Source organism: Marmota marmota, unplaced genomic scaffold, assembly GCF_001458135.2.
Source record: "Marmota marmota marmota unplaced genomic scaffold, marMar, whole genome shotgun sequence".
Lineage (NCBI taxonomy): Eukaryota > Metazoa > Chordata > Mammalia > Rodentia > Sciuridae > Marmota > Marmota marmota.
This window is the reverse complement of record NW_026000141.1, coordinates 1,012,727-1,034,981: the sequence shown is the minus strand read 5'-3', so window position 1 is coordinate 1,034,981 and position 22,255 is coordinate 1,012,727. Positions and strand designations below refer to the sequence as shown.

The window sequence follows — 22,255 nt, the reverse complement described above, 5'->3', positions numbered from 1 at the left end:
TTTTTTTTTTTTTTTTTTTTTTAGAGAGAGAGAGAGAGAGAGAGAGAATTTCAATATCTATTTTTTAGTTTTCGGTGGACACAACATCTTTGTTTGTATGTGGTGCTGAGGATCGAACCCGGGCCGCACGCATGCCAGGCAAGCGCGCCACCGCTTGAGCCACATCCCCAGCCCAATATTATTAGACTTTTAAAGTGAAGAATCATGATGAAAAACCTTGGAGTTGTTTTGTTTTGAAGTAATTTACAAACTAAGAGAAATTGCTAGAATAGTATTTTTAAATTTCCCGTGTTGTAAAATAAAAACAACTTTCCGAGATGGGAATGGTTGTGCACACCTGTTGTCCCAGTGACTTGGGAGGCTAAGGCAGGAGTATAACATGTTCGAGGCCAGTCTCAGCAACTTAGTGAGACCTTGTCTCAAATTAAGAAATAAAAAGGGCTGGGGGTGGTGAATTATTGGTTTCCATCTGTGGTACCACATACACACAAAAGAAAAGTTTCTGTGCACCTTCATCTAGATTCCTCAGTTGTTACAATTTTGTAATCATTTGCTTTATCATTCTCTATGTATCCATGTATGTGTGTGGGTGTGTATACATATGCACACACATTTTCTTCTCTCTGCCTTTAAAAGCCCTCTTGCCTTCCCACCTCATCTTTTTACCCTACAGACTTTTTTTCTTGTTATATGTACATGGACACAATACCTTTCTTTTATTTATTTATCTTTATGGGATGCTGACGATCGAACCCAGTGCCCCCCAAATGCTAGGCAAGTGCTCTACCACTGAGCTACAACCTCAGCCCTCCCTACAGACTTCTCTCCCTCCCCCCCCTCCNCCCCCCTCCTCGTCTCCCCTCCCCCACCCTTTCTCTGTCATTTTTTATGGACACAAATGCTGTAGGGTTATATTCACAGTATAAAAGATTGCTTCATTCCTGTTGAACCACGATGCAAAGAAAAGACTTCGGACTCCAGTTTTAAACCAAATTAAAGCAAGTTTATATTGTGTACACAAGAGAGCTGACCAGCGACTGCCTCACCTGAAAAAATAGGCCAGAGGACAGTGTCTGATCTAAGGGCAAGGGAGGGGGGTTTATAACAAAAGTTACAAAGGTGATGTCTTGCGAATTTACAGCTGACAGGGTTCAGGCAAGCTTAATACAGTAACCTATCTAGCAGGTTTATGATCTGCATAGCTTAACATCTCAAGGTAGGGAGCAGACTCATCAGAGTTGATGAGGAGCAGCTGGGATTTCAGGGAGGGTGATTAACTGGTCAAGGAGAGCCAGGCACCTGTAAGTTCAAAGCATGGGCAGGAATCTCAAGCAAGTTTTTAAAACATCAAATTATGGTAAGGCCAAATAGAAATCTTAGTATTTTACAGTAAAACAGAAATGAACTTTTCATGACTTTGTGATGAGATGGCTCCCATTCTTAAAATGGAATTAGGCTGGGTTCATCAATTCCTTCTATTCTACTTCACAGAAAATTTTGCCATATACTTTTGTTTTGTTTTGTTTTTGTTACCGGGGTTATTGAACTCAGGGGCACTCGACCACTGAGCCAAATCTCCCGCTCTATTTTGTATTTTATTTAGAGACGGGGTCTCATTGAGTTGTTTAGTGCCTCCCTGTTGCTGAGGCTGGCTTTGAATTTGTGATCCTCCTGCCTCAGCCTCCTGAGCTATAGGGATTACAGGCGTGCATGGCTGCAATATACTTTTTGTTGTGCATCCTCCTTTGTGCTTTTTATGTCTGTTTTACCTGTAGGATTATGTACACAGATATCTGTTTTGTGTTTTACTGTGAAAATAGCTTTATAGATTTTCCTGTTTAGTGTGATTTCAATTACATTCTCTCTTTAAGAAGTGTTATTTTAAATAGCACCCCAAACTCTGTTGGCCATTGCTTCCCTCCTCTTAAGTATTCAGCAGCTTTGAGGGTTTTTGTCCAGATCTTTTCCTCAAGATACATGAGTTATTAATGTTGCTATTTCCCTGTAAATTTATTTGGTGATACAAAGAGCTCAGGCACATTCTGAGGGCTCTGACCTCATCAGTGCACCAATCCATCAATGCACTCATAGCTGAAGGGGATATTGGGAGATGATCACAATTGTCAGAGGTGGGACCTAGTTGGAGGGACTGAGTCCTTGGGGACACATTTTCAGGGACTGTATTTTGTCCCCCCCCCCTTTTTTTTTCCCTCAGGTATTTTGTCACAACAACAACAAAAAAGCTAAGGCATTAACTGGCTCAGAATAAAGGACATAGATGCAAAATGAAGGCAGAGATGCCTGTTATATGTACAGGCCCATTTGGAGAGTCTTTGTTTTTAATAAAAATAGTGTCCAAGTCACTGTTACAAACTCACTTCTCTGTGTTCTGGCTGTGAGAAATCCCAGCTTGTAACCACTAGGGAGCTTTACCTTTCTGCTCTTAGGTTTTGATATTCTGAAACTTTTCAATTTTTTTCATATATAAATGTTTAAATTTTAAAAATAATTGATTACAATTGTGAATTTAGGGGCTGGGGATGTGGCTCAAGCAGTAGCGTGCTCGCCTGGCATGCGCACGGCCCTGGGTTCGATCCTCAGCACCACGTACAAATAAAGATGTTGTGTCTGCCAAAAACTAAAAAAAAAAATAAATATTAAAAAAATTGTGAATTTAATAGGTGATGGGGTGGACTTTCAGCTTTGCTTAATTCAACATTGAAAAAAGATTTGGGGTGCTAGAATGTGGCTCAATGGAGAGTGCTTGCCTAGCATGCATGAGGCTCTGGGTTTGATCCTGGCACCACAGTAATAAATTATTTTGGGCCAGGTAGGTGGCGCATTGCCTGTGGTCCCAACTACTTGGAAACTGAGGCAGGAGGATTATGTGAACTCTGCAGTTCTTGGCCAGTCTGGTCAACACAGCAAGACCCTACCTTAAAATAACAACTGCAGCAATAAATTTTTAGAGGAAAAAAGGTGTATTTGAGGGCTCTGTAGATAGCCAGCTCCATTCCTTGGGGCACCAGATGAGGCAGGACATCATGGCAGAAGTATGTGGTGGAAGAAAGCAGCTCACATAATGATCAGAAAGCAGAGAGAGACTCCACTGTCCAGGTTCAAAATATATACCCCAAAGGCACTCCCCCATGGCCCACTTTCTCTAGCCACTCCCCCATGGCCCACTTTCTCTAGCCACATCCGGCACTGATTGGGTTAATAATCATTTTACCTCTAAGCTTTCTTGCATTGTCTCACAAATGAGCTTTTGGGGGACACCTCATCTCCAAACTGTAACACAGACTCTTTTTTCCATTGTATTTTTATATTCATAAGACAGTGATTTGTGGCTTCTCTTGTTTTCTTAGCCTGGGTAGAAGCTTTCATTTCATCCATCTTTTCATAAAACCAGCCTATGGGTAATGATTATTTTCTGGTTTATTATTCCTTTTTTTTGCTTACTTTGTAGTTAATTTGGCTTTCCTTTCCTTTTTTCTTTTTTCCTATTCTCTTAATTTCTTAAGGTGGTAGTAAGGATGATTCAGTGACAAATTCCTCCCTAAGCACTTCTTTCATTGCATTACATATACTTCAATAAGTTGTACTTTCATTTTTGTTTAGTGTGAAATATTTTAAAGTTTCTCTCGAGACTTTTCCTTTGCCCTATTTGTTATTTATAAATGTGTTGTTGAATCTTTATGTGTTTGGAGGATTTTTCAATTAACTCTAGTTATTGATTTCTAGTTCCATTGATTTCTTGTTGTGTTTAATTCTGCTGTGTTCTGAGAGGATACAGTGTATGGGTTCAATCCTTTCAAACGTGTTAGATGTGTTTTAAGGCCTAGAATGTGGCCTTCTTGGTGAATAGTCCATGTGAGCTTGAGAAGACAGTGCACTCTGTTCTTGTGTGAAGGTCATAAAGAGCAGTTACATTCAGTGGCTGAAGGTGTCTTTGAGGTCAGCTGTGTCCATACTGATTTTCAACCTGTTGGATCTGTGTTTCTGATAGTGAGGTATTAAGGTATCTAGCTGTGATAGGGGAATCATCTGTTTCCCCCTGGGGTCCATCAGTTTCACTTCACCTATATTGACACTCTGTCATTGCACACATATAAATTAGGAATTCTTATTTCTTTTCTTTTTTTAACCTTTTATCTTCTTATGTGGTATACTCTGCCACTGAGCCACAACTGCCCTGTTGTTTCTTTTTATCCTTATGCAATGCAGTTCTTTATTCCTAATAACCTTCCTTGCTCTGAAGTGAGCTCTGTTTGAGATTACTGTGTCTAGCTTGACATGGAGGCACACACCTATAATCCTAGTGACTCAGGAGGCAGAAGCAGAAGGATCGCAAGTCTGAGGCCAGCCTGAACAACTTAGCAAGACCCTGTCTCAAAAAAAAAAATTGTTTAATTAACAGAAAGGGTTGGTAGGGTGCTCCTGGGTCCATCCCCAGTTTCACAGGAAAAGCAGAAAGGAAAGAAATACCTGTACTATCTACTCCTGCTTTTTTTAAATTACATATATATATATATTTAGTTGTAGATGGACACAATACCTTTATTTTATTTATTTATTTTTATGTGGTGCTGGGGATCAAATCCAGTGTTTCACACGTGTAAGGCAAGTGCTCCATCACTGAGCTACAACCCCAGGCCTCCTACTTTCTTTTGAGCTAGCACAAGTTTATCTTTTCTCATTCATTTACTTTTAATTTATGTTACGGGTTTTTTCTTCAGTTTTGGAGGTTTCTGTTGATATGTCCTCAGGCTTAGAGATTTTTTTCCCTTTGCCTTTTTCAGTTTACTGATAAGTCCATCAAAGGCATTCTTCATTTCTTTTTCAGTGTTTTTGATCTGTAGCCTTTCTTTTTTTTTCCCTTGAGATTTTCATCTGTTTGCCTATAGTACCCATGTGTCCTAGCATGCTGTGCACTTTACTCTTTAGAGCCCTTAGTATATTAATCCTGGCTATTTTTTTTGTGTGTGTGTGTGTGTGTGTGTGAGAGAGAGAGAGAGAGAGAAAGAGAGAATTTTAATATTTATTTTCCAGCTTTCGGCGGATACAACATCTTTGTTTGTATGTGGTGCTGAGGATCGAACCCGGGCCGCACGTATGCCAGGCGAGGACGCTACCGCTTGAGCCACATCACCAGCCCTAACCTGGCTATTTTAAACTTCCTGATAATTCCAGCATAATTGGGATTGCAGCCTGTGACAGGTTTTTCCCATGTGCCGTGCTGTGATCTGTTCTTTTCCCTCAACTCTTGTAAGTTTTCCTGGAGTTCCCTCACTGTCTCTCCCTCTGGGGTGTCCCTCCCTCCAAGTGTGTTCTTCAGGGATCCTGTGGGCATTCCACAGAGTCAGGGAAACCGCCTCCTAGAGTCTGCACCTGGCTGTGGCCTTAAGCAGTGTGGAGAGAAAAAGGGATCCAGCTGGGGCTGAAGCAGTTCCTTCCCCTGGCCTCCCTGGTGCTGCTCCTGTACGACCCTCTGACTTCTCCACAGCAGTTAGAACATCCTTCAGAACATAGGGCAGAATCCATCCTCTTCAAAGCCTCTGGTGGCTTCTCATTGACTTGGGATGCCCTTACCATGTCCTCCGGTCCTGTAGGCCAACTGTTTTTTCACATTCTCAGCAGAGAGCTGCCCATACCCTGTCTCCATTGCAGTGCCTCTGCCCAGCCACCTGGCTCTGCTCCCTGCCTGCATGGTTGGCGACAGCTCCTGTCCCTGCTAGCACATTGTGTGGCTGTACACTGACTGAGTGACAGCTGCTGCCAGATCCTGGGTGGGTGGGACGTGGGAGCCTGGTCTGCACACGGCTCCCAGCCTTTCCCTATTCTAGCTCACACTTCTTTCTGGCATTCTGACTTTCCGTCCCAGAGGTTTTGGAGTTTCTGTGGGCAGATGGTTTACTCTTCACTAACAGCCCCTCTGCTTGTCTTTGGATTAGCTTCTCTCCTGGAGTTAGATACCACCTTTTTTTTTTTTTTGGCTTTCTGTTTTCTAAAAATCTGCTAAAATATCTTAATACCTTCTCTTTATTTTTATTTTCCTTTTCTTGTGAATGTGTGTCTGTACGTGATTAAGGTGATTTAAATGATTCTCAATAAGAGAAGTTATTAGTAGTCTATCATGCTGAAATTTCCCTCCCTCTTCTGCCTACTGCAACTTACAAATCACTTTTATTTCCATATCTTTTTTAAACTTATTTTCATGTTTTCCTTCCTTCCTTTCTTCTTCTTCTTCTTCTTTTTTTTTTTTTTTCTCTGTACCTGGGATTGAGCCCAGAGGCACTTANTTATTTCCTTTTCTTTTTTTTTTTTTTCTGTACCTGGGATTGAGCCCAGAGGCACTTAACCACTGAGCCACATCCCCAGCCCATTTTTATTTTTTGAGACAGGATCTCACTAAGTTGCTGAGGCTGGCTTTGAACTTACTTCGAACAATACTCCTACCTCAGGCTCTTGAGCTGCTGGGAATACAAGTGTGCTCCTTCGCACAAGCTGATGATTGAGTTTTAATTCTACTTTTCCAGTTGCTCTGTGTCTTTCCTGTATCACTTACTGTAATGACATCTGATTGAATGGGGTATATATTATTATAGGGCTTATTGTCATTCAACGATGTGTCCCTGGAGTTTTCTTGGGAAGAATGGCAGCTACTGGATTCTGCACAGAGGTACCTGTACAGGGAAGTGATCCTGGAAAACTATAGCAACCTGCTGTCAGTGGGTGAGTACTCAGACCCCAAGTCACACATCACCATACCTTTTCTTTTGTGATCTTCCCCCTGGAGCCTCTGATGTACTTAATGACTATGAACTTGAACTTTAGAGGTGAAGTTTTCCTCTTGGGCCCTCACCTCCTGGTTGTGCTGTTTCCCAAGGTACAAACGAGCGGTTGTGTTTTGTAGTTTCTGAGCCCTTAATTTCATCTCCAGCAGTTTGGCCCTCATCGTTTGTGATTTTTCCATTAACAGGATATCATGGTACCAAACCCGATTTAATCTTCAGATTGGAGCAAGGAGAAGAGCCGTGGATACTAAATGCCAAAATGTCCACTCAGAACTGTCCAGGTGGGTAAGAGCTAGGAAGATGGGAGGTGTAGAGGTAAACTGGCTGTTCTTGAGAGCTTGGCACTGCTGGGTGTTGTGCATAGAACTTGGGAGTCCTTGAACCCTTGCAGCTGACTTACGATGAGACATGAGCACCTCGGGTCAGCAGTCACGGACACACTGGGCCTCCTTCCTCCCTGGCTTTGAGAGGTAGGCATGCCCTTCTTCTGAGCTCTGCCCCACGGTTTGCCTCCTGGGTCAGTTTTCTTCCTTCCCACAGTCGAGGAGACCTTCAGAGAACTTCTTCCCCTGGCTCTGTGTGATCCGTCCTCTTCCCTCACATTCCTTTCTCCTTTCTGGTGGGTGCAATGCTTAGACTCCACCCACAGCCCCACATCTGGTCTCACTGTATCACTGTGTGATTTCACACCTTCACACACTGGGCTTGCTCCCCAGTTCAGCCTCCTTCCATTCTGAACGTTTAGGTTTTTCTCTCCACTGTGGTATTACCGGCAGTGCCACCTTCCTCCTGTTCTCCTTCTGCACTTGGTGCTAGGGCTTATATGCCTGCAGGAGAGCTCCTCTGTGCTTTCCCAGGCTTCATTCTGGTGCAGAAATGGAAAGAAACTTCCTTCCAACATTGCCATTCCTCCCAGTTTCCCCCCTCTGTGGGCTTTCTGTTGTTGTGACAAAACGCCTAATAGAAACCACTGAAAGGAGGCAAGAGTTTGGTTCATGGTTGCAGAGGTTTCGGTCTGTAGCTGCTTGGCCCCCCAGGAACAGTCCTATGCTGAGGCAGAGCATTGTGGCAGAGAGGACCGAGGAGAGCAGAGCTCTCCCTTCATGGCAGCCTTGAAGCAGGGAGAGAGAGGGAGGGCAGGAGGGAGGTCTTGAGAGAATGTAAGCCCTTCATAGTGTGCTCTCAGGGCCCCTGGGGCCACCTCTACCAGTGCCCACCACCTCCCAGGAATGCCATCACCTTGTGAATCCCTCAGTGGACTAAGCCACCGATGAGTTCAGAGCCCTGAGGGTGCAGGCACTCCCTAAAGCCCGGCTTTGAACCCTGCTGCCGTGGGGACACCCTGGGCCCCGCCCTGCCTGTCCCAGTGCTGTGGCTGCTGTGCAGCTGCTGCTGCACCCTGGACTGGGGCTCACTGGGAATTCTGTCTGCTTCCTTTCTACTTTGCTGATCTTTCAACTGCTTCTGCCTCCATTACTGTTTTGTCCTTTGAAAACTACCTTGTTGATACTCGTCTCCTCAGTTGCCACCCAGACTAGATCATTATTGTTGTAACTAGGAAGCTCAGATTCACAGTCATATCTAGGAGCTTTCATCGTCTTAGCTGGTATTGCTGGGTTTGTTTTCATAAGCATCCTGTCATTAGTCTGTGAAAATAAATGTATGTCTTCAATCCCGGATTTAACAAGAATAAAACAGTAAGGAGTCAGTAGCCTCTACTGGCAAGTTGTCTTCTATAGAGCAGCTCCAGACACTCCTCTTCTAGAAGGGCAGATGGCAGTCATTGTTGGCTCACCTTTCCCTGTAGAGAAAGGTCAGGGAGGGCTCTGTGCCCTGCACTTCCCGTGAAGCATCTTTTGTTGTCCTCTGTAGTCAGACCCTTTTTTTTTTTTTTTTTTTTTTTTAGTTGTGGATGGACACAATACCTTTATTTTATTTATATGTGGTACTGAAGCTCGAACCCAGTCCCTCACACATGCTAGGCAAGTGCTCCACCACTGAGCCCCAGCCCAGGCTTTTGAGAGAATGCCCATTCTATGGGCCCTTTGAGTAGTCTGATCAGTGCCCACTTCTGTTGTAGTAAGTCTTGGAGTAGTAAGGCTTGAAGAGTCAGACTGTTATCAGACCAACCTTGGGGCTCCTTTCCAGACCTTGCAGGCTTCCAGTCTGTGATTCTGGGGGGTTCTGTTGTTTTCTGACTAATTCTGTTAAGCAGTAATCCAGCAATGGAGGAGTACTATGCAGAGGTGGTCTGCAAGGCCAGGCCTTCCTTCCAGCCACTTAATGGTTTCCCCTTGTGGTCTGTCCACTGCCTCACTTCCCAGTACAAACCCTAACTTGGGTCTTCCACTACCCTTGGAGTGGGGCTGTGTAGGAAGAGCTCTGGAGAAGCGGGTGTGCCGAGGCCCACACAGGGCCTTGCCTGTTCTGGTAGCCCTGGACCTGAGCAGTGCCCAGGCCTTCGCTTGCTGCCATCTCTCTTGGCCCCTGGTCTGGTCATTACTATCAGTACCAGACAAGGTTTGGGCCTGGATCTGGGCTGTCACCTGCAGCCCTGGTCCCCTGGTGGTCCCTGCCTTATGTCACTTTGACATGCTGTGCACTTTTCCTGCATGCAGCACTCAGGCCCGGCTGTTGACTCACATGTGGGTGCGTGGGCACTAACCTCAGATGCAGCAGTGCCCAGAGCTGCCCTCTGCCTGCACCATGCTCTGCGTTTCTGAGGAGCCTTGCACCTTGTGTGGGAGCTGGCGATCCTCCCCTTTCCTCAGTCCCATGGCAGCCCCTCGGTGGGTACTCTGGTTCTTCCTCCAGTGGTTCCCTCAGTGTGGTCCAAGCCACTGTCATCGCATCCTCGCTGACTTGCTGATGTGCTTCTCTGCGCTTTTCTTTCTCATTGTTTATGTCATAACCAGACACACCTTTCTAAGGAAGAATATTATTAATGAGGGTCTCCACTGAGCACCTCTGGGTGGCAGGAGACTTTGCTTCTTGCTCTCTGCTCTGTTTCCCAGTGGGTCCTGGATGTGCTCATCCTTTCCTGTTTCCTGTTTCTTAAACCCTGCCAAGGAGTTCTCCTCAGGAAGTTTGTACTTGGCATTTCTTCTCGGTTTGAAGTGTTAGGCTTTGGGATTCATTCATCCTCCTTTTTAAAAATTAATTGTATTTTTTATACCTTTATTTTATTTCTTTTTAAGTGGTGCTGGGGATCAAACCCAGTGCCTCCCACATGCTAGGCAAGTGCTTCAACACTGAGCCACAGCTCCAGCCCTTCATCTTCCTTTTTTGCAGTACTGGGGATGGAACCCAGGGCTTCATGTGTGTTGGGCAAGCTCTACCACTGAGTCACAAACCGACTCTTTTATTTTACTCTGAGACAGGGCCTTGCTGAGTGGCTGGCGCTGGCCCGGAGCTTGCTCCCTCCTGCCTCAGCCTCCCGAGTCCTGAGATTGCAGGCGTGCCGCTGCTTCTAGCTTTGTTCTCCTTTCTAAAGTCTTGTTGCCATCAGACCTGAACATCTGGCCCCAGGAACCTTGTGTCCTCTGAATTGACTTTTTTTTTTTTTTTTTTTTTTACTTGTAGTTTTTTTAACTTATAGTTGGACATAATACCTTTACTTTATTCATCCATTTTTATGTGGTACTGAGGATTGAACCCAGGGCTTCACACATGCTAGGTGAGCGCTCTGCCACTGAGCCACAGCCTCAGCCCCTGAATTTACTTTTTAATTAGGTAAAAATCTCACAGTAATAAAATTCATATATAAAATAATTGGGAATTGGCCCCTAAGTACAGGGTAAGTTTTTTAAGCCCCTTTAGAAACCTCCCCCCACCTTTTTTTTTCAATCACTGCTAATTCACTGCCAGTTTCATGAGGAGATTGATTCCAGTCTCCCCCTCACCCCTTGCCCCCTATGCTTGGCCAGTATTTCTTTTGAACAGTGGCATACGCCTAGTAACACAATTTAAAAAAAAAAGACTCTTTTTTTTTTTGGTTGTGCTGGGACATGCATGTGAAGCAAATACTCCACTACTGGGATACACTCCCCAGCTACTACATGCATTTTTAAAGCTTTTTAATTAATTCCATATTAGAATTTAAGAACTGCATGGTGTTTTCTTTTTCCTTAGAAGTCTGGGAAGATTGGTACCAGAAAAATCAAGATGAGTTTGAAAGTATTGAGAGAAGTCATGCTTGTAATATGTTCAGAAAACTTCACATAAGCAAAACCCACGTTTCTTCAGGACAAAGACTCCATAAGTGTAATACACTTGGGAAACGCTGGACACAAAACTCGGGGTCAAGCAGAGGTTATGTAAGAAAGACGCCTGATGGTTTTCATGGGTGTGAGGAATCATGTTTTCCTAAGCATCAAAGAGCTCATAGCATAGAAAAATCCTGTGTATGTAACGAATGTGGGAAGGCTTTCCGTTGTAGGTCGCAGCTCATCGTGCACCTCAGGATCCACACAGGCGAGCGGCCTTACGAGTGCACCAAATGTGAAAGAGCCTTCAGTGCCAAGTCCAACCTGAATGCCCACCAAAGAGTCCACACTGGGGAGAAGCCCTACTCGTGTGCCGAGTGTGGAAAAGTCTTCTCGTTTAGGTCGCAGCTCATCGTCCACCAGGAGGTTCACACAGGAGGGAAGCCTTATGGTTGTGGCGAATGCGGGAAGGCCTACAGTTGGAAGTCTCAGCTCATTTTGCACCAGAGAAGCCACACGGGAGTGAAACCCTATGAATGCAGCGAGTGTGGGAAGGCCTTCAGTTTGAAGTCCCCATTCGTTGTACACCAGAGAACTCACACAGGAGTGAAACCTCACAAGTGCGCTGAGTGTGGGAAGGCCTTTAGGAGTAAGTCCTACCTCCTGGTTCACACCAGAATGCACACGGGAGAGAAGCCCTATCGGTGCAGCGACTGTGGGAAGGCCTTCAACATGAAGACACAGCTGGTGGTGCACCAGGGCACTCACACAGGGAACAACCCTCACCAGTGCAGTCAGTGCGGGAAGGCCTTCGGCAGGAAGGAGCAGCTCACTGCTCACCTGCGTGCCCATGCCGGGGAGAAGCCCTACGGGTGCAGTGAGTGCGGAAAGGCTTTCAGCAGCAAGTCGTACCTTGTCATCCACAGGAGGACACACACAGGAGAGAGGCCCTACGAGTGCAGCTTGTGTGAGAGGGCCTTTTGTGGGAAGTCGCAGCTTATTATACACCAGAGGACTCACTCTACAGAGAAGCCCTATGAGTGCAGTGAGTGCGAGAAGGCCTATCCCAGGAAGGCGTCCCTCCAGATCCACCAGAAAACCCACTCAGGAGAGAGGCCTTTCAAGTGCAGCGAGTGTGGGAAAGCCTTCACTCAGAAGTCCTCCCTCAGTGAACACCAGAGAGTTCACACGGGAGAGAAGCCCTGGAAGTGCTCTGAGTGTGGAAAATCCTTCTGCTGGAATTCAGGGCTCCGTATACACAGGAAGACGCACAGAGGGGACACCCGAGTGATGAAGTGAGCATGAGAAGCTGTCCTCAAAGGGCAACAGAGTGATGACCAGAGGTCCTGAAAATGCACTCACATGACGAGTCATGTGGGAGAGACCAGCACAGCTGGGAAGAGCCTGAGAAGCCCCCAGGAGGCAGTCACAGGGGACTGACGGGACAGGAGCAGTGAGCCTACCAGGTGTGGTGTTGTGAGAAGACTTGGGACAGTCATAACTGAGAACATCTTGCGGTTTACTCCTTCAGGGAAGCATTTTCCATAGGAACTGTGTTGCATGGAAAGCCACATTCCAAATTGGAAGCTATGTTTTTATAAAATAAAAAAAATTCATTATAAACAATAGACTTTTTCATGGGGGAGTGTAAAAGTTTTTTATTTCTTTTTAATATGTAGATAAAGTAAAATCACAAGGCACTTATTCTGAAAGCTAAGGAATATTTTGTGTGACTTTCCTTAATTAACACTGAATAGCATTTTTCAAGAATTTGGCATTTTATTTTTTAATGTAACTTTCATATATATTTGATAGTTTGTGACACAACATCCCCCAGTATTCTCCGTATTAAATGCTAAGTATCAGCATTGTCTCCTTCTTTCTTTTTAGTTGTAGATGGACACACTATCTTATTTTATTTATTTATCCCTACTTGATGCTAAGGATCCAACCTAGGGCCCCACATGTGCGAGGCAAGTGCTGTACTACTGAGCCCCAGCCCCAGCCCCAGCGTCTCTTTATTTCTTAGCAATGTAACTAAAAGCATGTTGGGCTTATAATTGGAAGGGTAGGTCCCCCCCTGCAAGTGTATTTGCTCTCAGAAGTCACATCCAGGAGCAGGTCAGGATGGGGCTGCAGGGCTGCTTCTCAGGCCTGGTGGCCATGCCTGTGATTCCAGTGACTAAGGAGCTGAGGCAGGAACATGGCAAGTTCAAGGCCAGCCTCAGCAACTTAGCAAGACCCTATCACAAAATAAAGAATAAAAAGGGCTGGGGAGACAGGATTGTGGCTCAGTGGTAAGTGCTTACCTGGCACATGTGCAGCACTGAGTTTGATCCTCAGCACCATATAGAAATAAAGGTGTCCATCTACAATTTAAAAGAAAAAAAAATTTAAAGCATTGGTGGGGGGGGGGCGCTGGGGTTGTGGCTCAGCGGTAGAGCACTAGCTTCACATGTGCGAGACCATGGTTTCTATCCTCCGTACCACATAAAAATAAATATGTGAAATAAAGGTATTGTGTCCAACTACAACCAAATTTATATATATATATATATATATATATATATATATATATATACACACACACACACACACACACACACACAAAGGCTGGGGATGAAGATGTGGCTCAGTGGTTAAGCACCCCTGGATCCAATCCCCAGTACAAAAAAAAAAACAACTTTTTAAATCAAAAGTGGAAGTACAAAACATCACATAGCTGCACATTTCCATAGAAATACTGAATGAATGAATAAACTAGAAACATTGGTTGCCTTGAGGTTGTGAGACTGGAGTAAGGGGTGGGACAATTAACTGAGTGTGTCTTTTTGTATATTTTTTCATTATTAATACATAATGTACAAAATAATGGATTTCTTTGCAACATTTTCATACATGCATATAATGTGCTGTGAGTGTATCCACCCTCCCCTATGTATAGTTCCTAAATATAATACAACTAATGTTCTCATCCTTAAGAACTTAAGGGAATGAGTGAATTCTAGGGAGGAGTTGGTTTTTCTCAGTGATATGGATAGGCAATACTAAAACTAATGTGTATTCCAGACCAAGCAAGTAATTATAGTACGGAAAATGAGAGCCAGGTTTCTCACTGTTGGCAAAGGAAGTTAGGAATTTTGATGAGGAACCCCTGTGGTGTTGGACTGGAATGGGAAGTGTCAGTATGAATTCATGACTGTGTGTAAAGACATAGACACAGATGTGCATATTTCTTGCACTGTATCCTGACAGATCTGAGACACACTTACATCCAATAAAAATAAGCACACTGGCTGTTCCTACTTTGCTGTCTAACTACCATTTCCCACTGTAAGGAACTAGAGAGCCTTGGAGAAATGGCTCAGTCTAGGGCTGCAGTTGGGAAAATATGGGATGAAATTTGATTATCTTGCTGTGCTACAAAGTAAAGAAGTACTCAAAAGAGGATGGGATAAGGAATTCCTCTTCCAGCACGCAGACTAAGGAGCTCTTTGGACTGAATCCCAGTGAAGCTGCAAAGAATTTAAAATCTCTGGAAACAGCAAAAGGACATACATCAAATGGAGAAACATATTCAAGAAAACCTACTAAACTTGGTGTGATGAGTGAGAGTCCATGGCATCTGAGCAATATCTTACTCCCTCCTTTCCAGCTCACCGTGGTGGAAACTCCACTTGGGAAGTGTAAAAAGTCCCAGGGTTTCCACTCCTCCAGCTCCCAGCTGAGGCCTACGGTGCCTCTTCAGGCCCTGCCCCCACCCCCAGCTACCCATGGCAGAGATGAAGTACCGCACAAGGGTTCCCAAGATGTGGGTGCTCCTTTTCCATCCAGCCTTCACTCATGGGCTGGAGGCTCCACATGAGGTCTAGCATGTTGAGAATACAAGGACCAAGTCATCCTCACCCAGCCCGCACTCCCTTCCTCCCTCCCTCCCTCCCTCCCTTCCTTCCTTACTTCCTTCCTTCCTTCCTTCCTTCCTTCCTTCCTTCCTTCCTTCCTTCCTTCCTTTTTAAAATATCATTATTTATTTATTTATTTGTATGTGGTGCTGAGGATCGAACCCAGGGGCTTGCACATGCAAGGCAAGTACTCTACTGCTGAGCCACAACCCCAGCCCACTCTTTAAAAGTAGAGATTTTACACCAGGAGAGACAAGCTGAGAGCCCCAGAGACCATAGCTCTTTTTCATCCCCCTACTGAGCTTCCATATCCTAAGGTAGGGGTAAGTCAAAGAAAAATGAGCCATTGTCCCCACCTCCAGCTCCAGGACTGTGACTCAAAATTATGCTCATGGGGAGAGGCAGAGTTCCAGGTTTTTCCCTAAAGGAACTGGCTTCATGGGCTGGAGTGTAAGTCCAGCCTATAGGATCCTCCAATGAAGTTGTGATGCTATGGAATTAAGAGGAGACTGGTAGACTCATTGGAGACAAAAGCTAAGCTCCTAATTTGCTGGAGTTACCAGGGAGAGAGACAGCTAAAATACACCCTCCTGGGGTCCTAACATAGCCAATGACCTCAAACACTATTCCTGTAAAGCTGCCCAGATTTAATTGAATCAGATGTTAGAAAAGATTCAGTTACCTCTAAGGTCAAAACAATAGCTAGCAATTAATAGTCAACAGCTGACGAAGAGAGAGAAGACCCTGCCAAAACTGTCATCACAGTGATGGTAGGTGATCGAGTCTGCACTCTCATTGAGTCTGACATTAAAGATGTCACCCCGTGGGACAGAAAGACCTAAGTAACCTGCCAGTCACTATGCCAACAGTTGGCTGTAACAATTATGATTGCCTAAGGAGCCCATATACAAAGTTGAGTTTTTACATTATCTAAAACATAAAAAGAAACAGGAAAGTCTGACTGATAATGTGAGAAAAACAGCAGGCAACAAAATTGCCTTAACAGAAACAAAAACTTCCTGTAGGCATAACCAAGTAGCAGATAACATAGACTTCAAAGCAGCTGTTCTAAGAATGTTCAAAGAAATAAAGGAAGGTATGAAGATAATGTTCATCAAATAAGGAATATTAAAATAATAATAATTAAGTAGAGAAGATCATCAACAGATTTGAATTAGAAAAAAAGAATTTAAAAAACTGACAAGTTGATCGTGGTTATGTAATCCAAAGAAGAGAGGGTAAGAATGAAGAAAAATAAATAGCCTCAGATAAGTATGGGACAAAATCAAGCATACCCACATAGGTATAATGGAAATACCTGAAAGAGAGGAGAGAGAAAAGGGAGCCCAAAAGGCAATGAGAGGCCTAAAAACTTCCCAAATTTGTTGAAAAGTTCTCATCTATACATTCAAAAAGCTCAGTAAACTTCAAGTTGAATACATGCAAAGAAAGAACATTATCTAACATATAATATTAAAAATGCTGAAATCTGAAAAGAAGAAAATGTTGAGAGCATCAAAGAGAAATGGAACACAAGGGAAATCCATTAAGATCAACAGCTAACTTGTTTTTAGAAACAGTGGAGGGTAGCAGGAAGTGGGGTGTTCAGGGGGAGCTAGAGTGCCAACCAAGAGTCCTATGTGTATAAAGCGGTGCTGCTCCCCTCCACCTCCCCTGCATGGAGAAGTGGACTCTGTCAATAACTCCATGAGGAAGGAAGAAGAAAGGTGGGAGCACGTTGTGTCAGGCCCGGGAAAGGACTCCAGATAGTAACTTAAGGCCAGTGCAGCAAATGAATAGAATCAGAGAAAACAAATGGCAAGCATAACAAAAGGTGTAAATACACACTTCCTCAGCTTTTTAAAAGATATAAAATTAGTAGGCATAGTGGTACAAGCCTGTAATCCCAGTAACTCGGGAGGCTAAAGCAAGAGGATCACAAGTTCAAGGCCAGTCTGGGCAATTTAGCAAGACCTTGACTCAAAAGAAATTTTAAGGGGCTGGGGCTTTGTTGGGGTTGTAGCTCAGTGGTAGAGCATTTGCCTAGCATGTGTGAGGCCCTGGGGTGGATCCTCAGCACCACATATAAAATAGATAAAGTTATTCTGTCCATATACAACTGAAAGTAATAATAATTTAAAAAGGGCTAGGTAAATTCAGTGGTAAAGTCTCCCTGGGCTCAATCTCTAATACCCTCCCCAATAATAATAACAAATGAATAATAGGATTGTTTTTTGATACTGGGGATTGAACCCAGGGGTGCTTAACCACTGAGCAATATCCCCAGCCATTTTTTAATAAAAAGTATTTTGAGACAGGGTCTTGCTGAGTTGTTAAGTGCCTCACTAAGTTGCTGAGACTGGCTTTGAATTTGCCATCCTCCTGCCTCAGCCTCCTGAGCCGCTGGGATTACAAGTGTGTGCCACCACACCCAGCTCAAAAATATTTTTAATATCTGATTCAAATTAAAGTAGTATAAATCAGTAGTAGCTATCCCTGGAGGAAGTAACTAAAAAAATGGTGAAAAAAATCTCTAAGAAAAAGGCATTACAAGCTTTAAGCTACCCATAATTCTAGTGACTCAGAAGCCTGAGGTAGGAGGATGGCAAGTTCAAGGCCAGCCTGGGCATCTTAGCTCTTGCAGGATTCTGGCACAGAGAGGACATCTGGGCCTTCAGCAGGAAGTGTGTTTATGAGTGCTGGCATGGGCTCAGCAGATTCTTATTCAGAGGTGGAGGGCCCAACCAGGAGTCACATCCTTATCAGCTCTTGTCAGCCTTCTCTTCATGCCAGCTCCCATGCAAGGTAACAAGGTCTGCCTGGGAATTGTATCTGTATACTATATGGTTGACACAGTGTTACAAAAGACTTGTGGAATGTGCACACTGATACTGATGGTACCATATTTCCTTTGTTTTGAGAAAGTCCCTACCACATAGCAAGACCCGGTCGCAAAAGAAAATGATAAAAATAGGCTCTTGAAGTTTAGCTCAGTGGTGGAGCACTTGTCCAGCAAGTGAAAAATCTCTGGAATCAATCCCCAGTACTGCAAAACAATAAAACACAAACATTGCAGCCAGGTGCAACGATGCACCCCTATAATCCCACCTACTTGGGAGGCTGAGACAAAGGATCACAAATTTGAGGCCAGACTCAGTAACTTAGCAAAACTCTGTCTCAAAATAATTAAAACATGAAAACAGAGGGTTTGACTCAATGGTTGAGCCTCAGTGCTCATTCCCCAGTACTGAAGAAAAAAGATGCAAATTTACATTAAAAATATTTACTTAGTGCAAAAGAAATTAATGAAGAAATTATGAGACATAATAAACAAAAGGGAAAACAGCAGTTATAAATCCAATTATATTGATAACAAATGAGAATGAGCTAGTTAATCAAAAGGCATGGCGTATGAAATTGGATAATGAAGTAAAATCTATGAGCACTCTACAGGAGACTGTTTCAGATTCAATATATGAAAAGACTAGAACTTTTAAAAAAAGGCTGGAAAGGAATAAAGAATAGCTTGTGAATTTGTTATTCAATATATTCTGAAATAGTGGACTTATAGCACAAGCAGAGGCTTTATTTTAATGATTGTCTTGCAAGATCTGGCATCTGGTGTCAGAAATGCACATATTGGGTACAACCAGCATTTTATTCCCTTGTAATGGGCCAGGTTATATGGGCAGTGACCAAGTAGACTCCATTTTAATGGAGACCCCACATTATGTAAGAAATGCTTCTCCCATGGGAACACCCCGCCTCTGTACCCATCAACAGTTTCTTAGCACAGCATGTTTGGCAACACAAAATGGAAATTCTTATACAATGTAAAAGTATTCTCTTTGGCTCCCATTTTTCTTGGACAATGTACCCTGTTAGAGATTGATCATCTAGATGTTAGTAATCATTCTTTAACTTATACTCAACTAGGGTCGTTTTGACTCACTTCCCTTCTGCTTATGATTTCAGATCTCACGACGTTTGTTTATGGTTTTGAATTATAGCAACAGCCACTTATGATTAATGTGGTTTTGGACTATAAAAGGTATACTCAAACCCCAGGAGGGGGTCGAAGGGTGCAGACTTTCAGCCTGCTCCTTGGCCACCAGCTGGTGGATCTGGACCACCAGCAGGTGAATAAAGGTTCTGTCTCCTGCTTTAAGATAGACTAGGTGATTTATGGCAATCTTGCCATAACAATCTAGAGTGCAAGGTCCCTTCCTTGGTTCCTTGTTGGCTGAGTACTATGGCGTCTGTACAGTCACCTAGGTTTTAATGTCTCCTATTGGGTTATTTGAAGAAATATGCCTTGGGTCATTTAAAGTTATTCCCAAGTCCCTTTGTTATCTTGTGGTGGGAAAGTCTTAGGGTGAATGCATTCTGACACACGTGCAGCTTGCCGTTCTCTTTCTGCTGGCCAGGCCGACCCCTTCCCAGCCCTCCTGTTTGTCAAGGGGCTGTTCAGGTGCAGTGGACTTTGGATTTGCCACACCCACAGGCTGTAGTGCTATTTTGCAACTTTCCCTTCTCTAGATCCCCTCTGGGGGCCTTTCTTTCATTCTAATTTTAGATTTAAGGCTGAGTACTGTATTCTGAAAATGGACCACTGGACTTTCTGGTTCTTTCAGAAGTGATGGTGAAACACTTTTCAGGATATAAAAAGCAATGTGTGTCTTTCTTTCTTCCTGGAATACTTGTTCTTGAAAACCATCTATCATGTAAGCAGTCTTCTCCTAACCCTAACTCCCCATAATTGAATCCCGGGATACTCTACCACTGAGCTACATCCCCAAACTTTTTTTTTTTTTTTAGTTTTTGAGAAACAAATTTGCCATATTGCTCAGGCTGGCCTTGAACTTTCAATACTCCTGCCTCAGTCTCCCAAGTCATTGGGATCACTGGCTTACGTCAGTAAAGCAGTTCTTGAGAGGCTGCAATGTTAAGAAACTTCAAGTAGTCCAACCGTGAAAAATAATAACATCTTCATATCATGTATGTTATAAAGTTTTGGGTGATATTTTGGAAAGCAGTTATGATGGGAATAAAAATTTGGTACTGGGGTGGGGTGCTATTCAATAAAAACTTAAAACATGGCACTGGGTGTTACCACCCAGAATTTGCAAGTGTCATGTTCACTGAAACACTCAGGGTCACTCCAGGGGAACTGGGCTGCATGATATAACCACACAAGAGCCAGAGATACCTTTTTCTTTGGTTCCTGTACAGCTCCTCTGACCTTAAGGGTCCAGAGAGAGAGAGAGAGAGAGAGAGAGAGAGAGAGAAAACGTGCGAGTGCACGTGCTAAACCCTTTTATTGGGAGGAAGCCATTCAAATGAGGCAAGGGGTCAGGTTTCAGGGGGTTGAGTCTAGCTTCCTGATGTCTGCTGTCAGCAGGTTGACTGACATCTAGGAAGGCCATACCCAAAGGCAGAACAAGAGAAAGTGTTTCCATGGAACATTCTATCCCAAACAGGGCAAAGGGGTAATATCACAAAGGAACAGGTGAGTGTAGCTCAATCCATGGGGCGACACACCTATGTCTGAAGACACATCCTCAAACTTCCGGGACTGGGGCAATGTCCAGGTAGTAACAAAGCCTCTCCACTCCAGGACTGAGAACACAAATCATTCAGAGTGGCCTCCCACATGCTTGAACCTCATGGAATATATTATTAAAGCCTGTAGGGCCTTGGAGAGGGTAACAGCAGAGCCTTTGTGAAAGAGCTTGCTGGGGAATTTGAAGGAACATAGTGAAATTCCATAGAACACGGAGAAAATGGGATTTTGTTTTGTAGATGTAAAATGGAAAATTTACCTGAAAGGAAAGTGACCATGACACTTGGAGCGACCAAGAGATCTTTATTGTGGCGATGTTTGATCGATAGGAGAAAAAGGAGAGAGAGAGAAAAGGTGGGGGAGATGTTATGCCAGATTAGTGGAACCCCAATAGACCTCCAGGAGCCGAATCCGAGGCAATCACACAAGAGTCTTTATTGGAAGCTCTAGCCTGGACTCACAACAGCTCCATCACAGTGGTCTCAGGGAGTGAGCCCCGGTCCTTTGTTCAGTGAGATTTTATAGGTTTTGGGGGGATACTCTATGCATCACTACATCACACAGCAAATCATTCCATCCCGCGGGAAAATTAAACCACAACTCTTAACATTGATTAGCACATTCAATGGCGGGAACAAGATGGGTAGGGGTGATTGGTTAGTACAAGAAGGGCATTCTTTTGAACTGATTGGTTTAGGCCATGAGGGGTGTATGTGCTGAACTACATGGTTTCCCAACATGTTATCAACCACCATAAACTACTTGGGGGGTCATCTGGCATTCCAGGTATTTTCCCTGTCTCATGCTGATTGGAGGTTGCTAGGGGGGTTGCTATGGGTCCTTACCTAGCCTGAGTCAGGGACACGTGGTGCCACAGACCTCTCCTGGTACAGACAAACAACTCAGCTGGGTGGGTATGTGCTTAGGAGTGCTCTGTGGGTTTTTCCAAGGACAAGGGTCACGCCCCCTTCCTTGGACAGGCTTTGCTCTGAGGTAGAGGCTGGTTTCTCAAAAATGGAGTCACATTAGTTTCTCAGAGCAAAGCAAGAGAGAGAGGAGAGAGTGAGAGAGAATCAGAGAGAGAGAGAGATGGGGGGGGAGCAAGAGAGAGTTTTTATAGCCAAAATCTAATGGGGTGTTTGGGTCTGCAAGCTGCCTTGTTGGCTTACAGTGATTGGATCATACAGTAGTTGCTAAGGGTGTCATCTTCTGCCTTCAGGCAGACCCAGCAGGGGTCAGACATGGGTGGGTGTTGGTTGCACCAGATGGGTGGGGGCTGAGTGTTCAGACTTGAGGCAAACAAGTGATCAAGAACCAAACGGATGGGGGTCCAGTGTCCAGGCTACCCTGCAGCTAAGCCTGCTCCACAACAAACATTACCTACTGACCTCTAATGTTGTAGATAAGTGAATTTTAAACAATGTATTCAGGACACTACCTGGCTTTCTCTATGCATATAACAAAATGAGAGCAATGAGAAACTAAAACTGAGCTATTACATGAAGGAAATGTCTTTCTATTCAATAACCTTCTCAGCAAAAGCAAGGTCATCAGAAAAAAGATGAAATGCAGGGCAGGCTATAATATGATTAGGTGCGATTTCAGATGGATTCAGAGGTGCCTAATGAACACCTTCAAACAAATACAGGCCTTCTGAGGGCATGCTTCTGTGGAACCTCTTGCAAACAACAGAGCCATTAGGAATTAATTTTTTTCTTCAGTGCTGGGCATGGAAGGCAACTTTGGGCCTTCTGCATGTTAGGCAAGTGCTTTACCGCTGAGCTACAT

General features: G+C 44.0%; 2 protein-coding genes across 5 annotated transcripts in view; both read left to right on the top strand.

Annotated features, from left to right (window-relative positions):
• Positions 1 to 12,867, top strand: part of Znf26 (zinc finger protein 26) — a 15,319-nt gene extending 2,452 nt beyond the window's left edge. Inside the window, exons 2-5 of one of the 4 annotated variants that reach the window (XM_015505595.2) lie at positions 5,053 to 5,268; positions 6,609 to 6,735; positions 6,983 to 7,078; positions 10,932 to 12,867. In XM_015505595.2, coding sequence (XP_015361081.1) covers positions 5,230 to 5,268; positions 6,609 to 6,735; positions 6,983 to 7,078; positions 10,932 to 12,301 — 1,632 coding nt within the window. In that variant the 5' untranslated portion in view covers positions 5,053 to 5,229 and the 3' untranslated portion in view covers positions 12,302 to 12,867. Of the gene's footprint in view, positions 1 to 5,052; positions 5,269 to 6,607; positions 6,736 to 6,837; positions 6,890 to 6,982; positions 7,079 to 10,928 lie in introns of those variants that run through there. The other 3 variants (XM_048785852.1, XM_048785853.1, XM_015505596.2) reach the window with 3 other exon arrangements.
• Positions 1 to 22,255, top strand: part of Znf84 (zinc finger protein 84) — a 50,691-nt gene that overhangs the window by 2,447 nt on the left and 25,989 nt on the right. The window lies entirely within an intron of this gene.